Genomic DNA, 20,134 nt, shown 5'->3' with positions numbered 1-20,134 from the left:
CAAGTCACTGCTGGACAGACCACATTGTCCTGACTCAAGCAATGAATGAACTAAGCAATCCTTTGGAGAGCAGCAATGATGTGTTCACACACTCTGGCTGTTAAATTATTACCATGGTATTTCTGACTAGAGATTACTGGGCTTCCAAGGGTTGAGACTGTGGCAGATAGATCCTTCTCATGAGAAGGAGGAATTTACATAAAACAAATGTAAGCAAATAACTTAATGCATACGATCTCTCATTCAGACATGTTTCAACATGGGAAAAAATCTTTAGGGAAACAAACATCAAAATTCTGACAAATTCTTATAATAGTTACAAAAATAAATGTGTCTTAAAACAATACAAACATTGGTGGTCTTTTTTACATACAATTTTGAACTACTGTCTTATTGTGCTAGCAGTCTTCTAAGGATAAACAAGCTCTGAAAGTATTTAAAAAGAACAGTTTTCTTGCAAACTCTTGTTTGAAATATATTCTCCTCTGGCTCCACATTTTGACAGTACTGAAACCGTACTGAGCCAAACATTTTTTTTCCAACAGTGAGTATTTTAACCGATTTTAATACAGATCACTTTCATATTCATTTGTACATACAATAACTAGCCTTCACCYTTATTGACTTAAACTCACAATAATTCTCATAGGGTGGCATTTTATTTGTTTAAAATTTTGATATATTCACAAACAGAATAATTGCCTAAATTTACAATCATAATCATATCAAAGTTATATGGAAAAATAGTAGAAAATAAACAGTATTGAAAGACTGATATTTTCATGAAACATCCAGACTATCACACTAGGCATACAAAATGTACCAGTGATAAAATCTTCAGACAGCAACTATCATATAAAGCCATAAGCTTTAAAATGTATCTGCCCCTGAAGAATCTGAATCCCCATGTATACTGCTGATACTTCTAGTTTGGTTATCTATATTCATGGAAGGCAGCTTCACTGACACCTTTGCTGCAGAAACCTGTGAATTTAAATGCAGGACAGCATCCCCTCCTAAAATAAAAACAGAATAAAACACATTATTCGCAGTCTATGATATATATCGTTTAACTACTTGATTCATCTCCATACTGTGTCACTTTATTGAAATATAAAGACACAGACACCCTTACTGTCAAAAATCAGCATATGGCAATATCTTTGACGCATAGTTCAGAGGGTGTTGTTTTACCCACCACAGTCCTCTTTATCAGATAATAAAGGGATGAATATCTGAGAACATATAGTGTGGGTATTTACATACATACACACCACATGCGCGTGCATACACACACACACACACATATATATATAAAAGTGTGTGTGTGTGTATATGTATATGTGTGTATGTGTATGTGTGTGTATATATATATATATATATTTATATAAAATCTCCAGTAGGCATAGAACTACTTCGAAAATGTATACTGATGTTTTCCATGGAAAAGAAATGAGATATTGCAGACACTAATAGTATTTCTAAACTCCATCCATATGTGCATGTCTATTTGCATCAAATCCTTAGAAAACATTAAGGATTCTCTATAACGCATATCTCCATAAAATCATAAAAAGCAAAGCAATACAAGTTGAAGCTATTGGCTATATGTGTTGTGGGGAAAAGCACCCTCCCAGCGATTCAGCTGCCCAAACACAAGTGAGCAGTTGCTTTAGCTCTTTCCCACTACAGGGCTGTTTCTCCAGCTTGCTTCCCTGACAGATGATGTGGTGTTGCTACTTCCTTGTGGTTCATCCCCCTTCTTCCATCCTACAACAAACACCAGAGAAAATGCATCAAGCCGCCCCACAGGAGATGCGGCTTGCAGAACTTCACTTTATCTTCCACTAAGCCTGAGACGGCACCTCGTCGTTCTCCGTTCTTGTGGTCTCGGCCTTCTGGCCCTGCGCAGCGTGGGACTCTGCCAGGGACAAGCCCACACACAGCCTAGCCACCTAGGTAATTAAAACACTAGTTTCTCAATGAAAAAACAAAACAAAAGAAAAAAACCCCACCACACTTAGGCTTTCTTTCACCCCAGTTAATTATCTACTATGTCACTGCAGTAGTAACCTGCTTTCATCTGACTTGTAGCAAAGCACACTTCAAATGACTAATTAAAACAACAAAAAAACAACTGCTAAAATAAAATTTCACCCCGTGTTTTTCACGCTAAAACAGCTGCCAACTGCCTAGGAAGTCAAAAATAAATGGGGCTGAAGACAGTAAATCCAGTACCTGGAGCAACTTGTGCCAGCTAAGCCTCTTGCATCTCAGGAAGGCAGGGCTCCACAGACGTAGGAAGAGCACAGTGACAACTTTTATGTCCCCAGGGAGTCAGCACATCACCCGCCTGCTACAACCACTTATGCACTTTGCAAGAGTCAATGGCTACGGTTTCTCTAGCCTATCCTCACTATTTGCGCAGCCTTCTTTGCTCCCCGCCCGAATCCCCTCCACAAAGCACAGCTGCCGCAGTTTGTGTTGGCAAATATGATGCACGATCAGAAAGAATACACGAGAAAATCGACATCTTCTGAACATTATTCAAAAGCACATTTATGGTAACACCACAGAGATGTGCAAACAACATGTGCGTTTTGTTCTTCCAGAAGTAGTTCCACGAGCTTAGTCTGTAACCATGTCTGCATGATTAAAATAGGTTATTCAGAATGGGAACAGAAGAAAAACATATATGTTTATTTGGTTAGAAGTGAAGCCGACACACAGTAAAGATATGAATGTGTAATGCCCAAGGAAACTCTGTAAATCATCCTAGACACCAAAGCAAACCATTCCATACTCGCTGACACTGTATGCAGTTTGATGCTATCGAAGCTTTACATGGTTAATAATTTCCACAGTCATGCCACACTCCATGATGTCATTGTTTCAACAGCTGTTTTCAGGTTTAAAAAAAGAAAAGGAAAAAAAAGAATATTTCCTGATCCCAAGGGTCTGTAGTAACTTCCCAAGCATTTGAATCTGGGGCGCTGAAAGACCATAGCATACCAGTCTACATTCTTCCTAACACATACTCTAATATATTGTACAGACAAACTACAGTTCAATTTTCTGTTGGCTATAAAATGCTAAAAGCACAGAGAAATCAACCGAGTAATTCCATCTACCTGCTCAATAGAAAAGTTACCTGGTCCTGGATTATCCAATTATCCTTAAAGATCAGCTTAAAAAATATCCAAAGTCAATATTTAAAAAAAAAAATACAGAAATCTGAAGTCTTCAACTTTGTTAGATACACAAAGAAAACATACAACCTAGATTTTCAGCATTTTAACTGTAAAAATTTATGGATATCCTATTTCAGCTCCACAGGAGATTTTGCTTCGTGACTGCAAGTTTCCAGGACAGGAGGCTGCTAGTCCTAGAACTCTGCACAAGCCCAAAGATGCAGCTATTAAGTTACTCTCACATCTGCTTTACCATTATCACCTCTTGCTTAATCCAACCTCTGGCATTCACAGTGCATACATTTTATAAAACACATTCATATCTACACACAGAGATGTGTATGTGAATACACGCACAAATGCAAGTACATAGGTTTAAATGCTTGTATTCATGCTCACATAATATGTTATAAAGCATGCATATTTACTGATGTCTGAATCTGCCTTTGGCTCTTCACCATATTAGTGCTTGCATAGTCCTTGGCCAGCTCCTACTTTACCAACGCAATATTCCATTTTACTTTCCTCCCTCCCCGTCATCAGAGAACGGCTCATAACCAAAACTAAGAGACTTTCTTCTTAAAGATTAACCCCCTCAGCCACAAATATGCAAATAGCAATGATGCTTGTAATCTTCTGATGCACAGTAAAAACGAAGTGGAAAATTCCATCACTCCATAAAGCAGCACAGAGCAGGGAGACAAGTAGTCTTCACAGCTTTTTTCCTCTTTAGAAGTTCTGGAAGTACTCAGAACAATTTTGCAGTCATCTACTTAGCTGTATTTATAAAAATTTTCCTTGTTAAAATCCAATAAATGCAACTTGCGACCTCAGCTGACCTCCATTTCTCCAAATTCATTGTCACTGTCTAATAGAATACGTTCATGTAAACTGTGAAAACTGACACCTTTAATAAGTGCATAAGGGCCCTCGACTGGTAGAAACTCAACAATGACTGAAAACATCTTGGTGACCCGCTGATGGAAAAGGTCGGATTTCAGATTAGGAATTTTTCCTGTGCTTGGCAATCTATATAACAAATTCATGTACAGTACTAAATTTCCAGATCTTTGTTTAACAGAAACATAAAAATTAATGGTGTGTCAACCAACCGGTGACCTGTGAAAAGAGTTTTTCTCTGAGAGGTACCGTCACACGGAGAGTATGCTATATACAAGTGTATTGCGAATGTGTGCCAAATGGAAAAGGAATTAAACACACTGAAGGGAGTTTTGGTTACTAATACCATATGGCAACAATAGGAACAAAGAAAAATGTTTGAACCTTTCTTTTTAATTTTTTTTCTATTTGGCAAAATAAAAAGACTAAACAAGTCTGATTTTTAAGCCAAATAAAAAACATGTGCTTTAACTTCTTTAAGCCAGTGTCCGTACATTAAGTAAAACTTCTATTTTTAATCTATCAGGAGATAAAACAGAACCATATTCTTGTCGGTGAAAAGAGCTATCTTTGTAGACATATGTGCCTCGATAAATAGGGAGGGGTTTGAAGGATCAGGGCCCCAGTTATTGTTTCAGTATAAAAGCACCATAATTACTGTAATTACCCGTGTATTATTTCCTAAAAATTAAAAACAACCATCACCCCTAGCAACCCTCCCTCTACCCTCTCATAATCTAACGCAAAAAATAAAGCAGCTAACTTCTAGAGTAAGAATAAACTTCCAAGCACATGTAAAAACAACTCCGATACAATACTCTTATTCCCTTAACAGCAAGGGTTGATATGCTTGGCTTGTTTCTTCTTCTGCCAGATTCCAGCTGCTTCATTTTGTTTATCACTAACTTCAAAGTTTCAATGCTGTCCTGTCCCAACAAATAACTTCCCCCAGATGGCATTATCTCAAGTGTTCAGAGCACTGGGGATAGCACAGCACCTGCAGATCTGTAACTCAGCATTGTATAAACCTCCAAAGAAAGTTCCTTTAATTTTTTTTGTCTGTCATTCCCCCATTTTGCCTTTTTTTTTGCTACCAAAAAAAAAAAAAAAAAAAGCTTCATATCTGACATATAGTTACAAGGACCTTTAGCAGGGAGACAGAGAAAGAGTTGTCAGAACTTCTTACAGTGATGACCGTAAGCAGAAAACCTATGAGTCCAAAAGTGACCAGACCACCACCAACAGAAACACTCTACCCGCTCCCCTTACCTGTAAGTAAAGACGTGAGATGCATATTTGCGCCAATGTGCGTCTGATCTGTGTCTTCATGGATATCTGTATGGTACCAAAAAAAATCCACGCATTTTAATGTCTTGTTGTACAGACAAATTACCAAGTAGAAAAACACAAAAAGCAGCATTTTCCTACAAATCAAAACTATTCCAGACATGCTGGGCTAACATACATTGATAAGAAACAGCCGTATTTTGATGTAAGCAACTCTGAAGGCTAAACTAAAAAGAGAAAACACACTGCAAGTCAGTCATGTTACTAATTATAAGGAACAATATTTCCAGTTCAAATTCATGTCTAGCTATATAGCCTGTGCGCTGTCTACATAATTCAATGCTTCTGGAATTTAATGGCTTATACAGTTGAAACTTGGTATGGTACAGAGCTAGCCTCATGGTCTCAAGACGGTAAAGAATACAGCGTTCTCAGAAATGAAATGGTCTGAACGGTTTCTCTAACAACCCTATCATTCGGACAAATTTACTCTCCATTCATGAGACAGCACCTCCACTTTTCTATCCCAGGTCCATTTGCACCATCGATTCAGTGTGGAAGGTATGCATATTTATGTTATTATGGAAAAGGTGAGGGAGCAATAAGTTCCAAATGTCCTCTCTTCGCACTGCCAGAAATGAAGCAAAAATGTTTAAGCATCTGTGCTTTTTACGGCAGGGACCCCTTCTCGCTGTGCAAACGCATTGGTTAGCATAGGGCCCCAGACTCCGGTACAGACCTCTGGCTTCCACTAGGACAGAAATATAAAAAACAAGAGAACAAGATGCACGGCAAATGCATGCAGTTCTAGCCTCGAAATTCAAAACCAAACCTGTCCATAACTTCACTGGTTTCATGACAAACAGAAAAGACTCCAGGCAAACTGAGACCAAATTTCTAGGGCTGAATTACATGAAAGGGATGGATTTACAATTAAAACACATCAGTTGTTTTACAGAAATGGACTGACATCTGTGGGATTTGAGCCAGAAACGTCTGGATCTAAAAGTATGAGTCTGCTGCTTGAGCTGAGATAACACAATTCCATTCTCAAAGGCTTCAGCCAACTCATAAACCCCCGTAAGTGGGCTATAGCCACCAAGGGGACAGAAAACTATATAGCATGAGTTTAAAGTTTTGACCTAAAGTTTTCATGTGGTGTAACCTGCTTACAGAAACTCCCCATGCATTCACACACAGTTTTCTTTTTTTGTTGGTTTAAAGCCTAATACATATCTTAGCTATAAGTATTTTTGAAAAGAAAATAAATTCAGATCCCGAGTCAGTAAAGGAGTGTGGGACACAGGCTAAGCAGCCTAGCAAATTTTTCAAAGCAGGACACTTGAAAATGACTTTTCCTCCTCTCGAGTCTGACTTCAAGGTTCAGCGGTTTTCCAAAACATGTTATATTCCCACCAACAGCAACACTAAACAGAACAAATACTAGAAATACATAAAACAAACTAGAACCAGATTTTTCAAAATCCTAACGCAGTTTTAAGAGACCAGTAGGGAAGGGCAAACAGAAAGCAGCTCCAAAAACATCTAGGAAGGAGATTGCAGAGTTTGCTAAATAAATATTTCCTTTCAGCGACTAAAACCTCCTCTGCCCCTTTAGCTCCGGCGTATCTTGCTCTGTAGTCTTTCTCATTGCCTAACAATTCAATTCCCTGGCCACACCTCTTCCTGTTGTTTCCCACAAAATCACTTCCAAAAGATCACTTTCCAAAGAACTACAAGAATTATTAATACTGAGAAGACATAGCAGAAGTCCGTTTGAATGCTCCTTACAGCAGCCTGTGATTTTCTGCATGTGAATTGCTTCTTTCTTGACTGCAACCATTTTCCCTGGGAGAAGTTAGAGGAGGGGCCTGCAGCAAACCTTGAAGGTTTTATTTGAAAGTAAAGCAGACAACGAGCAAACAGGAGAAGGAGTTGGCCTGCTACTGGCCCAGAATCTCTGAAAAACACTGGGAAAATGTGCAACATGTGCAGGGAGGTGTGGGTGGGTGCGGGAGTTACTAGCCTGCAACCATCTCTAAGTGCACAAGAGAGCCTAGATAGAGAGTTGGTGGAATCAGGAGACTCTGACAGGTGATAATTAGAAAACCGCATGTCTCATGGTGTATTTAATATTTCTTTTAATTTCTCCCTATTTATTCAGTAAAAATAAATACCTCCTACATACCAATCTTCTTCTCATTTTCTGCAAAATCTAACAGGCAAGTGGATAGGAAGGCAATTTTGAATTATGGTTGTATAAAACTATAGTAGCTTTGTTAATCACACCTTCATGTCTGGGGATCCAAAGGACATTTTAATGTCAGGATCTGAAGCAAAATAAAGAAACTCAAAGAAAATGCACTCAAGTGATCAACAGCAGGAACTGACACTCAATTCTAGTATAATGAAATTATGCAGACTTCCCTCAAGACGCAAGAATCATTCACTACAACCCTAGGAGTAGGACTGGCTCCACGGAGACCTTGCATCTTTACATAATAATCGCAGTAATACTTCCATGAGTAATTAAAGTTGAATAACAAATTCAATTACGTTTCACAATAAATTAGGCTTACAATGGGTTTGAAAGTGAAGATCTTTCCAATTCACACTTAAAATGAAGACGGTTGCAAGTGAGGGAATTCCCTAAGTAAATGTTGTTCTTTTATAAGCCAGTATACTGGCCAGGAGATGTACTAGATTAATCTAGAGTCCCTTCCTGCCTCCGAATTTCTGCTCAGATCTATTTGGCCTATGCAGTGGAATTACCAACAATATGATGGCTGTTATACAGTTTTTGATGCGCGGTTGTCCATACTACTTGGGGAGCACATAATTCGCGGCAAATGACAATCTCTGCTTATCAGACACGTACAGTATGTTGCGGGTCAGACTGAGCATGTATCTGCAGTGAAGTTTGCACTGCATCTGCTTGCTAAGCATCATGTGCCATCCGGCCCTATTAATTCCCCAGCTGCATGACTATTAAAAAAAAATAATTCGGTTAGGGACGTAAGAGGATAACATTCAGACAATCAGTGTAAGAAGTTACAAGCTACTTAATATCTCTTCAAAGTGTGATGGGAGACCTTGATGCAGCTGTATCTCAAACAGGCGAGGGATTTCCTGGGCTCCATTCCCTCCAGCCGTAACAGCAATCCTCACCCAGGTTAAAATGAAGGCTTCGGGACGGACAACGGGAAGAAAAGGGAAAACTTTCTCAACCGCACTACCCTTCAAGCAGCACTGCAGAGCAGAATTTGCTCACTGCAAGTCACTGTTCACATATAATGATGTCACTAAATATATTCCTGCAATAAAAATTTATAAAAGATATTCTCAGAATCCAAAGCTGTTTGATTAACAAGTGTTTTTCTAGATGACCACAAACAAAAGAGATAAAATTTCTCTGTTCTGAACACGTAAATATTCACAAGACCCTATGTATTTGTTTTGATGATTTTTACTTAATTCTTCCAAGCTCATGGGATTCTCCATACGGAAACAGTTTGCCAAGATGCCTATTACTGTACCACCATTACAAAAATCTGCCATTTTAAAATACCTATACTTTTAGCACAAGTATGCAATTTTTGTAATTATATATTTTTAAAGGAATATTATGAATGTTTTCCCCAGGAATACAAAACAAAACAGAACAAAAACAGCTCTATACAGTTAGCATTTTTCAGTGATACACTGTAATAAACACTAGGACATTTCTACATATGTTTCTAGCATACATGTTGACAAGCTTGTTAAAAATGACTTCTTTTCAAGCCATTTGTTAAACAGCAGAAGATGGCCATTGAAGGCCTTACCATTTGTACATRTCAATTAAATTTGAAAAAAGTATATATCAGGAATAAGCAATTCTAAGAAATATGAGAAGGCAAATAATGTCTCTATTAGGTTAGAAAGAATATTGTAGTAGTATACATAAGCAAGCATACATTAAAAAAATGGAAAACATGAAATCTGTTTACAGGCAGATCTGGTTGGAGACAGCTAATTTGCAAGTATTCAGATCCTAATCTGGCAAAGACCCTCTAAGCCTTCACTTGAAAAAAGTACCCAGTGTACCCAATGTGATGACAAGTAACGCTGTCTCTACAGTTTAATGACTGGAACCACAGACTTGGAAAGGTCTGATAGCAACTCTATGCTTTTCTGCTGTGCTATTTTAAAGTTCATTAAAACCTAAGATGTTTAAACTTTGTGCAACAGAGGTAAGCATTCCTCCTTGCAAACAAACAAAAAAAACCCAAAAATCCAAACCACTCGGTCTGTTATATGGGAAAAGTAAAAAAGAATTCCTTTGTAATACTCAGGTGAATTTGACAGTAAAAGAACTTACAGCTCTAAATACTCAATACCGTCAATGAACTGCAGAAACATATTTCTGGCTTAAATATTCTGCTATTACTCTACATCTATGCTACCTATTTAGCACGCTACATCATCTTCCTAATTATCTCTTATGCACATTGCTACTTATTTTAATATGACACATACCTCCGTCTCTGCAGACTGCTATAAAAAGCAGGGAAAACACTGCAAGCCTCCGCTCTCAGCCCCACCGTGACTCTTGAAGGTTTCGCTACTACCAATGGTTCCCAAATAGCTACAGTAAAACCAGCAAATATGGTCAGCAATGCAGGAACTGCTCTGCACAAATCTTTGAGCAGCAGTCGAATAGTGCCTTTCGAGACACTGAACACCCTCATTTACACGAGGTTCTCATCTGGGCAGATGTTCTTTACCTCTAAAATTACACACACACAGGTTGAAATTTTGAAGAAGCTGGCTGCACAAGCTGCTGGTAACAACCCTTTTTTGTGCTAACTTACTTGCGAAAGCATTGCCGCTCTTTGCCATTCACTCTTCCCTGATCAAACCGTTGGTACCAAACTTGGTTCGCGCTTGGTTCATCAATAGCTTGCCTCATCAGCTTAGGCCACAGGCAAGCTGAATGCAGCTTGTAAGCAGTGTGATCGAAACTCATTTATCAGTTGTCCAGGTTTAAATATTTCTGGCCACAATACAGGGGAAATCTGCCCTGGAAAGCAGGGTGAATGGAAATAAAGCGAGCGTGTGCAGGAGCAGCTTCCTTGCAGAAGTGCAGGCTACCGTGTGTTGACAAGACAATTTGTGCAGCGCAACGGCAGCGACTCCTGGTTCTGCTCCGTGCTCCAGAGCACGCATAGGACCTCCTGAATTCGGGGGCTGTATAGGGTTCTTCGGAAGGGCCAGCCCATGAAATTACTGAAGTGCAAATCATTAGTACAGGACACTGAGTCCCCTTGACCGAATGCAAACTAATTATGGAATGATTCTTGAGAAAGCAGGTGAAGGATTAGGGTCTAACGCAGTTACACTTGTATGTCAGGTGCGTGTGAGTCTATATGAAATCTTAATATTGAAAAGAATCATATATGAATCATTTTATCCATAAGTAATTATTACTCATTGTTGTGAACTGAGATTATTTAATTAATTAAGTTTTAAAGTGTCTCATGGGATTTAAAGGCTCTCCAGTATTTTACCTGAAGCAAATTCATTCACATTATATACATGCACACACATACTCCCAAATCTGGGATATCTCCGCAAGTATTGGATAAATCAATCTGCTTTCTTGCAGTTTCTACATAGAATCAAAGAAACAGCAGAAATTTTAAATGCATTATCCATTATTTTCTTCCTCTCTCTCTCTCTCCCTCTCTCATATATGGCCTACACATGAAAGAACTCATTCCAGAATATATTTAAAATTGAACACGTATATACAAATTTGGGAATACACTTGCCCATATCATTTTTCTGTCACTGTGAGTTATATGGCTCCAAGACCTCCACAAGACCAGAAGAGAATAAGCACTTAAAGCTTATCTTTCTTGATGCAAGACAACATTTGAACATCACTGTTACTTGATGCAGGGTTGTTGGGGGGGGGGGGATAATCTTTGAGAGAGAAAATGCACATGCTGCAAGGTCTCTCAGAACAGGACTGTCTCCTACAATCTAGAAAGCCTGGCAGAAGTGAGCCTCAATCATGTCTGGTGCCTCTCGATGCTTCTGTAATGCAAACTGTAATACAGTTTTACTGTCCAAACTGTAATATGGTCTTCCTGTCCAAGTTACAGAGTGAGCTATCCAGTCCTTCCCTGTTTCTTTAGGAGAGAAATATACAGATTAATGCAGACTCATTGTTCATTGCTCCATATTTTTAGGCTGCTGTTGTGAAAATGAGGTACAGTAGTAGCCAAAGCGTAGTATTACTCACGTGGCCTACATTTATCAGGCACAGAAAGTTCCCTGCGCTCAGCTGAAAATGTATTCTAAATCTGATAAGAAAAGCCCCCATTAAGAATCATTTGCTTGTTTAATTTTCACTTATTGAGCTTTAATGTACCATAGCAAGTGAACTGATAGTTAGTAATAACAACAGTGCCTTAACTACACAGTCCTTGTTTTGTACTCATTAATGTTTTAGAAGAACACATAACGGCCTCTAGATACAGGAAGCTGCTGGAAAATAAAACTAACCAATCATATAAACTAAACCAAGAGCTCTAAAGAATTTTTTGTTGAACACAGAGTTCAACAAAAATGTATTCTGTTCACTGTACACACGACACCAATGGGAATAAGAGCCAGTTCAAGTTCTAAGTTACCATTACTGGGGTAATAGTTTCAAGCTGCAAGGCACAGCTGTATAGGCCCAGCCAGACAGGCTATCACAGCAATGCTTTGATAGCATGGGGCCCTTAAGTGTCAGGATATAGAAAAGGCAGCAGTTGTTGGCTGTGAAAACAGTCTGATACAAACCAGATGGGGACTTACTTGATGGGCAACACAAAGGAAAACAATTGGCTCATTCAACAAAGTCAGGCCACTGCCCCAGAGAATTAACAGAAGACAATAACAGTCAACCCGAGTTGAGGCAAACAAGAAACAGCCATGTGGATACGGCTTAAGGAATTGTTTCTCCTCAGACTAAACATAAAGTTTTGATTTCTAATTCTTATATTCATTAATTTCAGTCTCGTTTACAAGCCCCCTCTTCCTCCAAAGTCTTCCGTATAATTCGTTTCTGTAACACCGGCCCTCACACACCTACTTAAGCAAGAGAAAAAATTATACGACAAAGAAGGCTGTATTAATCTAATGTTTCCTGAAGAATGCCAAGACCACAGACAACTTTCTGAACTGTGTCAGACCAACGTTACAGGCGCACGGCACACAATGCGTTATTGGGCACACTAACTCTGAAACATTTGCATGAATATGGCAGTATACTTACTGATACTTTTTCATTTTAAATGAATAAAACCAAAGAGGTCACATGCTAAGTTCCTGGAGTACAAATGCCTTCCAGTTTTGTGTAGAGATCTGCAGGGTTTTTAATCTTCTTTTTTTGTCTTGGGGTTTTTTTGTTTGTTTGTTTTTTACTTTTTTTTCCACTTTGGAAGCAAACTTCAGATCAGTTATGTATATAGTTTTGTTTGTTGGGCTACAGTTAAAAATCTATTAAAATAGCTATTATCAAACTGTTTTGGAATAATAATCAAGAATGGGCTATTTCTGCTGTAACTCAAAAAATCCCCAACGCATTCATTTTTAGAAGCATGCTTGCAGAAGATTATGGCCCAAAATCTTAATTGCTCTTGCTGTTTTATTACAGGAAATATAAAAGTGACATGTGCAAAGGTATTTTGATTACAAATTACTTACAGAGATTGCACAATAAGTCAGACCTCTAAGGGCCTTCTGCAATTTCACTCTCAGACTAGAAACATCTGAACTTGCCTTTCAKACGCTTCGAAACACTCACCCTGGCAAGCTCTGCCCTGCAGCGATCTACATGAGCGCATGGACGGCACACACTGAAAGACAGTCCCGTACTCAGGATACTCAAGCTAGTGTATCTACAGATGCAGTGACGTGCAGATGTCCTGGAAGCCTTGTGGGCTCACATGGTCCTGGGATCAGTCAGCATCAGCCCACCACAGCACGTTCCTTGGGCTTCCCTGCTTCCAGAGGCTGCTTGTCATCAGTTCAAGGACTTCTGTGCTAGCAGTGTTGCATGATGTAAACACGTCCCAAATACATCATTTGGATCTATGTTGGGTAGACACAATATCTGCTCTTCTCTGTAAGTGCTTCTCTTTCCAAGCAGACTTGCAAAAAGGAGCTGAGTTAAAGACCTGAACGTATGGCTCGCCTTTAACAGCCACAGCACTGGACAGACAGAGCTAGGAAGTTTGTCCTAAAAGAAAGAAAAAGACCTACTGAATTCATGAATTAGAGAGTCAGGGTCTGTCTTCTTAACTGGTTCTAGTTTTTAGCTGTTGGGGTGCTCGAGCCTGTGAACATGGTTTTACTTGAAAAAAAGAACTAAAATGCAGCCTTGGGTGCATTCAAAAAACCACCACATACAGGAGATAGAAAAGTAAAGTTTTGCCTCGGTTTCCTGCCATAAGCACACAGAGCAAACACGCTACAAAAGCAGTTGAGCGCTGCACTCTGTCGGAGCTAAAACATCTCATCAGCAGAATCGCGAGGCGTATTTCCAACAGCACAGCCAAATTCTTAAAACCTCCAACGAAGGGGCGGGTTGTCGCATCGTAACAGGGAGGATTTTGCCTGCAGCGCTGCCATTATTCATTTTTCACATCAGATATATCAAGGTCAGAACACGGGTTTTCTACACAGCCAAAACTTTGGTTCGAGGCTCCTCACTAGGCCATTTCTAGAAGATTACAGATCTTCGGGACAGAACAGCCTTTATCAGGCCTTAATCTCTGAGCCACTCACTGTCTTAGCCTTATGTTTAAAAGCAGATAAGAGAGGAGCAAAAATCTCTTCAAATCCCACGTCTGCCTGTTCAGGAAACCCCCAGTGGTTCTAGCTCTTGTACAAATGGCTTTAGACAACTTCGGTCAGACAATGTATACAGAAAGGACGGTATCTGAAGGCCATGGGGAAGGCATGGACTGACCATCCATTAAAGTGAGGACCCGCAACAAGAAACCGTTGCTCCTCCGCTCTTCTTTTTTTAATCAGGAAGGAAGCTTCATCTTCAGAAACGAGCATCCCCTGTGCAATCTCGCTCTTCGCATGTCTCTAGGATCGGTTCCAATTACTGAAACAGGCAATGTGCACTTTGAAGAAGTTAATCATGTATTTACACTGTAACTCAAACTAGTAAATATTTCCCATTTATAATTTTGATTTACACAACAGGGCGCAATGGCAGCTGTTAAGTAAATAAAACAATTTTCTCAAGATCTGTAATTATGGTTTTAGGAATATAAAAACAAACCAAAAAAACACAGATATTAAGCAACTGCCAGCAAATTCCAAGCTTTTTACTTCTTTTGAAGATACAATAGCCTGACAAGGGACAGAAACTGCAGCTGCCACACTGTCTTTAAACAAATACAACCCTGCCTAAGTCTTGCAATACGTACAGTGCATAAAACCAAGCCATACTATGCAACCTTGAGATTAGTACTTTACTGTAACAACTTGAGTTAGGTTGGAGGTCAGTAGGTCAGCCCATATTAAGCCTAACCTGCCTCAACTGTATAATTTTGAGCCAAAACATAAATGTAATTCTAACAGACTCTGTGTGGCCTGAGATGCACATTTTTATTGTTTGCATATGGCTGATGATTTATTGTTTTGTATTAAAGCTACATGCCTATCTGACATTAAAAAGGAAAAGAGTGAATAGAAAGTCAAAGTTATGCCATACACAAAGAGAAACAGTTACCTCCCTGCAGCCAAAGCATTAGGGGAAAAAACCCTGCATTTTATGGAACTGCTAAGTATTTTGTGTCATACTCAACAACTCTCTCTCAACTTGTTTAGAACTGTGCTTAAAAGCAGTTCTTGTTGCTTTAAAAGCAAAACATGTTTCAGATTAGAGAAGGAAAACAATTTCTAAATGATAATAGAGATACAAAGGTTCTAAATCTAAACTAACTTTTTCTAGGTGTACTTTTAATTTTTTTCTTCCTGAATGACAGCATTCATGACAGAAAACAGAACACAGTAGTTCACAGACAAAACATAACCCATCTTCATCATTTACTACTGTTCCTTGCAAACAGTCACCAAAAAGTAATTTGTAACAAGTATTTCAGAGAAGAGGATTTGTTGCATTTTGCTTTCAAAATTCAGCTTTATAGACGACAAAAAGCGCTTTTAACCAAGTTTTATATTTGCACGTTATTCAATACTGTTAGAAAATGTAGTCTCATATGCAAACTGAGCAGTGAACAGGTCACACATTACAACTTTAATCTTCACTTATCAGTTTTTACCCTATTTTTAGGAAAGAATCTACTTTGGCAGACTGCATTTTCTCAAAAACAGCATGCTATCAAAGAGTAACATTACAATTATTTTATATAGTATCCCTAATTTGGAAAACATCCTAGACAGCATTTACTCTATGTTCTCTTGCCTTATTCAAAAGTTTCCTAGGCACCTAGTTAAGAAATGAGGAAAACGGGCACTGGAGACACTTATATTTCATTATATGCAGTCTTTGTATCAATGTGTTTGGAAGAAGTTGCTAGAAAAACCTGGCCTCTGTTCAACACACAAAGTAGGAGGTCTGTCGACTCCTAAAGGATCTAGGAAAACAAGTAAATAAAATACTTAGATAACTACACCGATCACGAACAGCAAAATCATCTGTAAGTCAAGCCCTTTCACAACATAATAAGCAAAAAAGTTAAAAAAAAATAAAATGTTACTATTTGACTGTAGACACCAATCATCTAAATATCCATCTTTATCGGCTCACTAGATTTTTTTAATAACTTCACAACTATGTATCACCTGTGCCAGCAGTGCAAAAACTTTATTAAGTATTAAAAAAGGGAAAGAAACAAGGTCAATGGCTGAGAATGACAGCATCTGTAAATCCCCCACCCACTTCATAAAAGAGGTTTGGGGACAACGATGGTCAGAATCTGTGGATTATTCATCACTCGCATTAAGCTACCTCTTCTCTTCCTGGTCATCTCTCTCCTATCAGCCATCCCATGTACAAACAGCTGGGTCCTTTCAATTTCTGGATAGTGCTTAAAAAGCTGAATTGGAGCTCTTCAAGGAGAAATAAAGCTGAAGAGTGTCCAGCTGCCTCTGCCAAGGATGGTCACAACCAACACAGACAGGGAAAGCAGAAGCAGCTCATTCTGTTGCTTTGCTCTCAGACATGCACAAGCCCCTGAATTATAAAGGGCAACATCTGCTTTCCGTGACAACCAGAAGAGGAAAAACAAAACAAATCCAGAGTATTTTCAGGACAGAAAGCCTATTATTCCTACACATTTCTATTAGTCCTACACAATTGTATTATTCCTACACATCCTATAATTTTGCTATAAACGTTTCTTCAGATTGAAAGGCGTGTTTGTAATACTCCTTGTCTTCATCTGTGGCCATACAGTATCTATGCAACGGGTCACCAGCATCCAAAGGCCTCAGGCTTCTTGTTCTGATACTCATGCCTTCTATAAAAGAAATACAACTTTCATATTTAAAAAAATAATGTGAGATAAGAGGCCTACTTAAATGATTGTTAATCCCAGCAAGGATGGTTATCCTAAAAGACCCTACTGTGAGTCTGTTGATTGCACTAACTCAGCAGCAGAGTCAGAAGCAGGTCTAGCTGAGAGAGCTGGAAGGGTTGTTACTAATTCCAACTTCAGCTGATATTGATGTACCAGGCTGTAGAGTGAGGAGTGGAAATGCATCTTATCCAGCAAACGGTCTTTGAAGGCTGTAATCTCTGGTGAAGGCTGCAGCATACACCTGGATGCAGTAACTGCAACCAAATGCTGAGCTGAACAAGAAAAGGACAATGTTGTTCCTCACAACAGATCTTGCTGTAGTGACATACTGAGATGCATCATTTAGAACAACTAGGAATCTCATTWTAAATTCATTTGCTATCACTATTAAAGAATAGGCGCATGGAAGAATAAGACCACAAAAATCTAATGCCTCTATACAACATTATGGTAGTAAAGATGACATCTAGAGGGACTTCAGACTCAAGTATATGTATATAAGTGAGTAGCAGGTTCAGGAGAGACTCCACCAATCATCTCCCATAACCTACTGGAACACAGAGGCCACAGAACAGCTAAGGACACTTGCTTTCTAGATGCACGTCAGTTCTTTCTTATTAAACCATGGGCACAGAGCTGTGGAACCACTAATTTGTGAGAAACTTCTCCCTCCAGAGAAGAACTAACTGGAAACAGCCCTTAGACTGATTAAGTATGTGGGGAGTCTCTGTCCTTAGTGAGTGTGAGTGTGTGTGTGTGTGTGAGTGTGTGTGTGTGTGTGTGTGTGTGTGTGTGTGTGTCCCATTTATACAAGCAATGGGTGCATGAAAGGGGAAAGCAGGTCAGCCTAGTCAGCTTGCTACAAAATCTGCTTTTATTCAGAGTTACTCAAGATCAGTGCCAGTGGGATCGATGCCCGTTTACAGGGTTTATTGTGTGTGTTTATTTTTTGCTCTTTACAATGAAGGCAAGAGCAATTACTGTAAGTTTGTAAAAGTGCATACAAATCATAATACACAATACAAAGCTGCTTCAGTCAGATCCTATCATGTTTATGAATCCTACACAGGCTGGGAGAAAAAAAGGCTGTGTGTTTAGGCACAATTTGGGTAGACTGGTGAGGAGTGATTTAGTGTCCAGGAGATCCTATACTGTATTTGATACTTGCTATCAAGAACATACCCTATTTGCAATGCACAGCAACTCCAGCTCCTTCATCACCACACATTCAGAGCATGAGAATCTAACACAAGAGAAACAGCATCAAGTTCTAGCTTTGGTGCTCAGCTCCTGGCTGGATGGGCATCAAGAAAACAAGCAAAGCTGCTGTTACTTACTTATTTGAAAATCTACCCTCTTCAATAACTCTTTACACCTGGATTGTCTTACAGTAGAGGCTGATTCGCACAACTGGAAACTGGAACTTGTAGAAGATCAAAGGTAGAGTGCCAAAGCGGAAATTGCAATTTTGGACTATTATCTACATTCCAGTTGTCTCAGAGTGGATATGCAGTGGTGAGAGGTACTCTTTTCTTAATTAGAATTCTGCCTAGAATCTGTTTGGCCACTAGAGACAGAAGCTGCAAAAATAAATGGAAAAACTGTCTCAAGAGGAAATATGGAGAAATCCCCAATGCAGGAACAAGGCAGTAATGACAAATACAGCATAACAGAACTGATATGTCTAGGAAAATCTATTCCATTATTAAGATATATTTAACTTAAAGAAGGGGAGGAAATGAGAGATTTAGGAGACTGGAGGATCATTTCCCAAAAAGGAATCTTTTGTGAATAGGTGCAAGGATGCGCACCGTGCCATGAAAGCCACAGCAGTTCCTGGTGCTCACTTCTTCCCATAACTCCAAGCAGAAGAACACACCTGGGTATGCAACAATGATTCTACACGTGACTTCACCTTACACTATGAAAAAAAATCAGTGTTTTGTTTTAAGCTTTTGCTCAAAAAAAATTGAGATAACTCAGTGGGGAAAAAAGCAACCTTAGATATAAATGATGCTTTATAGCAGATAATTAAAATGTATGAGTCAGCAAATTCAAAGCTACTGTTCCAAATTTACTGTAACAAAGTTACATATCAACTTGCAATACTTTAAACTAGAAACTCTCAAGTGCAGCTACTGAGGATTTTATGTAGGAAAATTATGCAAAATGTATTCTTATTATTCAGGTAGGTGTTTTATAATATATGGGCTGCCATGTAATTGCAGTGGTCGCACATGCATAAAGCAAGAGAAAAGTGTTTGAGAATTAGTGTTCCAAACCCTTCTGATCACTTATAAGCCTATGGCTACTTGTGAAAAAGGCAGAGTTTCTGTTGGAAACACAGTTTTGCATTTCCTGAATAACCAGAATGTAAAATAAATTAACTGAATTATGTCAATGAGCAGTTTGATATCATGGGGAGAGAGCTATATTGGTGTCAAAATAGACCAGAAACAAGAGTTCTGCAGAAAAAAATGAAAAAACTTATATAAACCTCTACAGGACAAACATTTGCTTGTAAAATACCACAATTACATCTAATTGATTTCATGACTTCAGTTTCCGAGATATTCCCTCAGAAAGCAGTCAAGCTCAAGGACCAACATAGGCTATACAAACTATTCCTATAGCTCAGGTTGTGGCGGTATTCTGTCTACAGTGTGAAATAGCTCTGTTCTGCTTCACTAGCTGCAATTTCCAGTGTGGTTCGGACAGTCTTTAGCAAAAGTCTAGAGTGAGATCCAGTCCAAAAAAAGAAACAGCAGGATATTAAAGCAAAAGTAAACTTTCAGTAAAATAGTTAAGAGTTTGACCAAAGCAATTCCAGTTCCAAGAAAAAAAATACAGACCTTTAGCCTTATCCTAATCTTCTTCCTTCCTATTGAAGCATCTGTTAGAGATTTGCCTCATGCCACAATAGTTTAAAGGAAAAAAAAAAAAAAAGACTAAGAGCAATTTCTGGCTAAGGAAGAGAGACAAAAGAAATATTTAGTTATATCCATATTTTCAATATTACAATTTTCAGTACAGCATAATGTCAATGTGAGCAAAGAACAAGCTCATTTTCAGTACAAAACTGGAGCTCTGGAAACTTTGTTTTTATACAGATTGTTTTAAGGGCTTCTGCTCCCCTTATTCATTTTTTGCACAGATCAT

The 20,134-nt window shown here is 38.8% G+C and overlaps 2 protein-coding genes across 9 annotated transcripts in view; both read right to left on the bottom strand.

Moving 5' to 3' along the window:
- Window positions 1–228: 228 nt before the first annotated feature.
- LOC112961202 (TALPID3 protein-like) lies at window positions 229–13,302 on the bottom strand. Its single transcript, XM_026056129.1, has 3 exons — window positions 13,219–13,302; window positions 5,361–5,426; window positions 229–1,016 (listed from the first exon to the last, which is right to left on the bottom strand). Exons 1-3 carry the CDS (start codon window positions 13,256–13,258, stop codon window positions 871–873), a joined length of 252 nt encoding a protein of 83 aa, XP_025911914.1. The 5' UTR covers window positions 13,259–13,302; the 3' UTR covers window positions 229–870.
- KIAA0586 (KIAA0586 ortholog) overlaps window positions 12,796–20,134 on the bottom strand; it is a 59,982-nt gene continuing 52,643 nt past the window's right edge. For 2 of the 8 annotated variants that reach the window (XM_026056109.1, XM_026056110.1), the window contains exons 32-33: window positions 17,022–17,247; window positions 16,226–16,915 (exon numbers count right to left, since the gene is read on the bottom strand). In XM_026056109.1, coding sequence (XP_025911894.1) covers window positions 16,867–16,915; window positions 17,022–17,247 — 275 coding nt within the window. In that variant the 3' untranslated portion in view covers window positions 16,226–16,866. Of the gene's footprint in view, window positions 13,654–14,385; window positions 14,530–15,462; window positions 16,031–16,225; window positions 16,916–17,021; window positions 17,248–18,015; window positions 18,556–19,855; window positions 19,941–20,134 lie in introns of those variants that run through there. The other 6 variants (XR_003251957.1, XM_026056111.1, XM_026056116.1 and 3 more) reach the window with 6 other exon arrangements.

The sequence above is a fragment of the Apteryx rowi genome, unplaced genomic scaffold (assembly GCF_003343035.1).
Source record: "Apteryx rowi isolate R43461 unplaced genomic scaffold, aptRow1 scaffold_13, whole genome shotgun sequence".
NCBI lineage: Eukaryota > Metazoa > Chordata > Aves > Apterygiformes > Apterygidae > Apteryx > Apteryx rowi.
This window is presented reverse-complemented; position numbering and strand designations above follow the sequence as displayed.

What these genes read in the sequence shown, in the direction of transcription:
- LOC112961202 (XM_026056129.1), bottom strand. Translation starts at nt 13,258, where the DNA reads ATGCGCTCATGTAGATCGCTGCAGGGCAGAGCTTGCCAGG. An exon ending in GCAGGGCAGAGCTTGCCAGG is followed by an intron (nt 5,427 to 13,218) that starts GTGAGTGTTTCG and finishes GGTACCATACAG; the next exon opens with ATATCCATGAAGACACAGAT. An exon ending in TCTCACGTCTTTACTTACAG is followed by an intron (nt 1,017 to 5,360) that starts GTAAGGGGAGCG and finishes TTTTTATTTTAG; the next exon opens with GAGGGGATGCTGTCCTGCAT.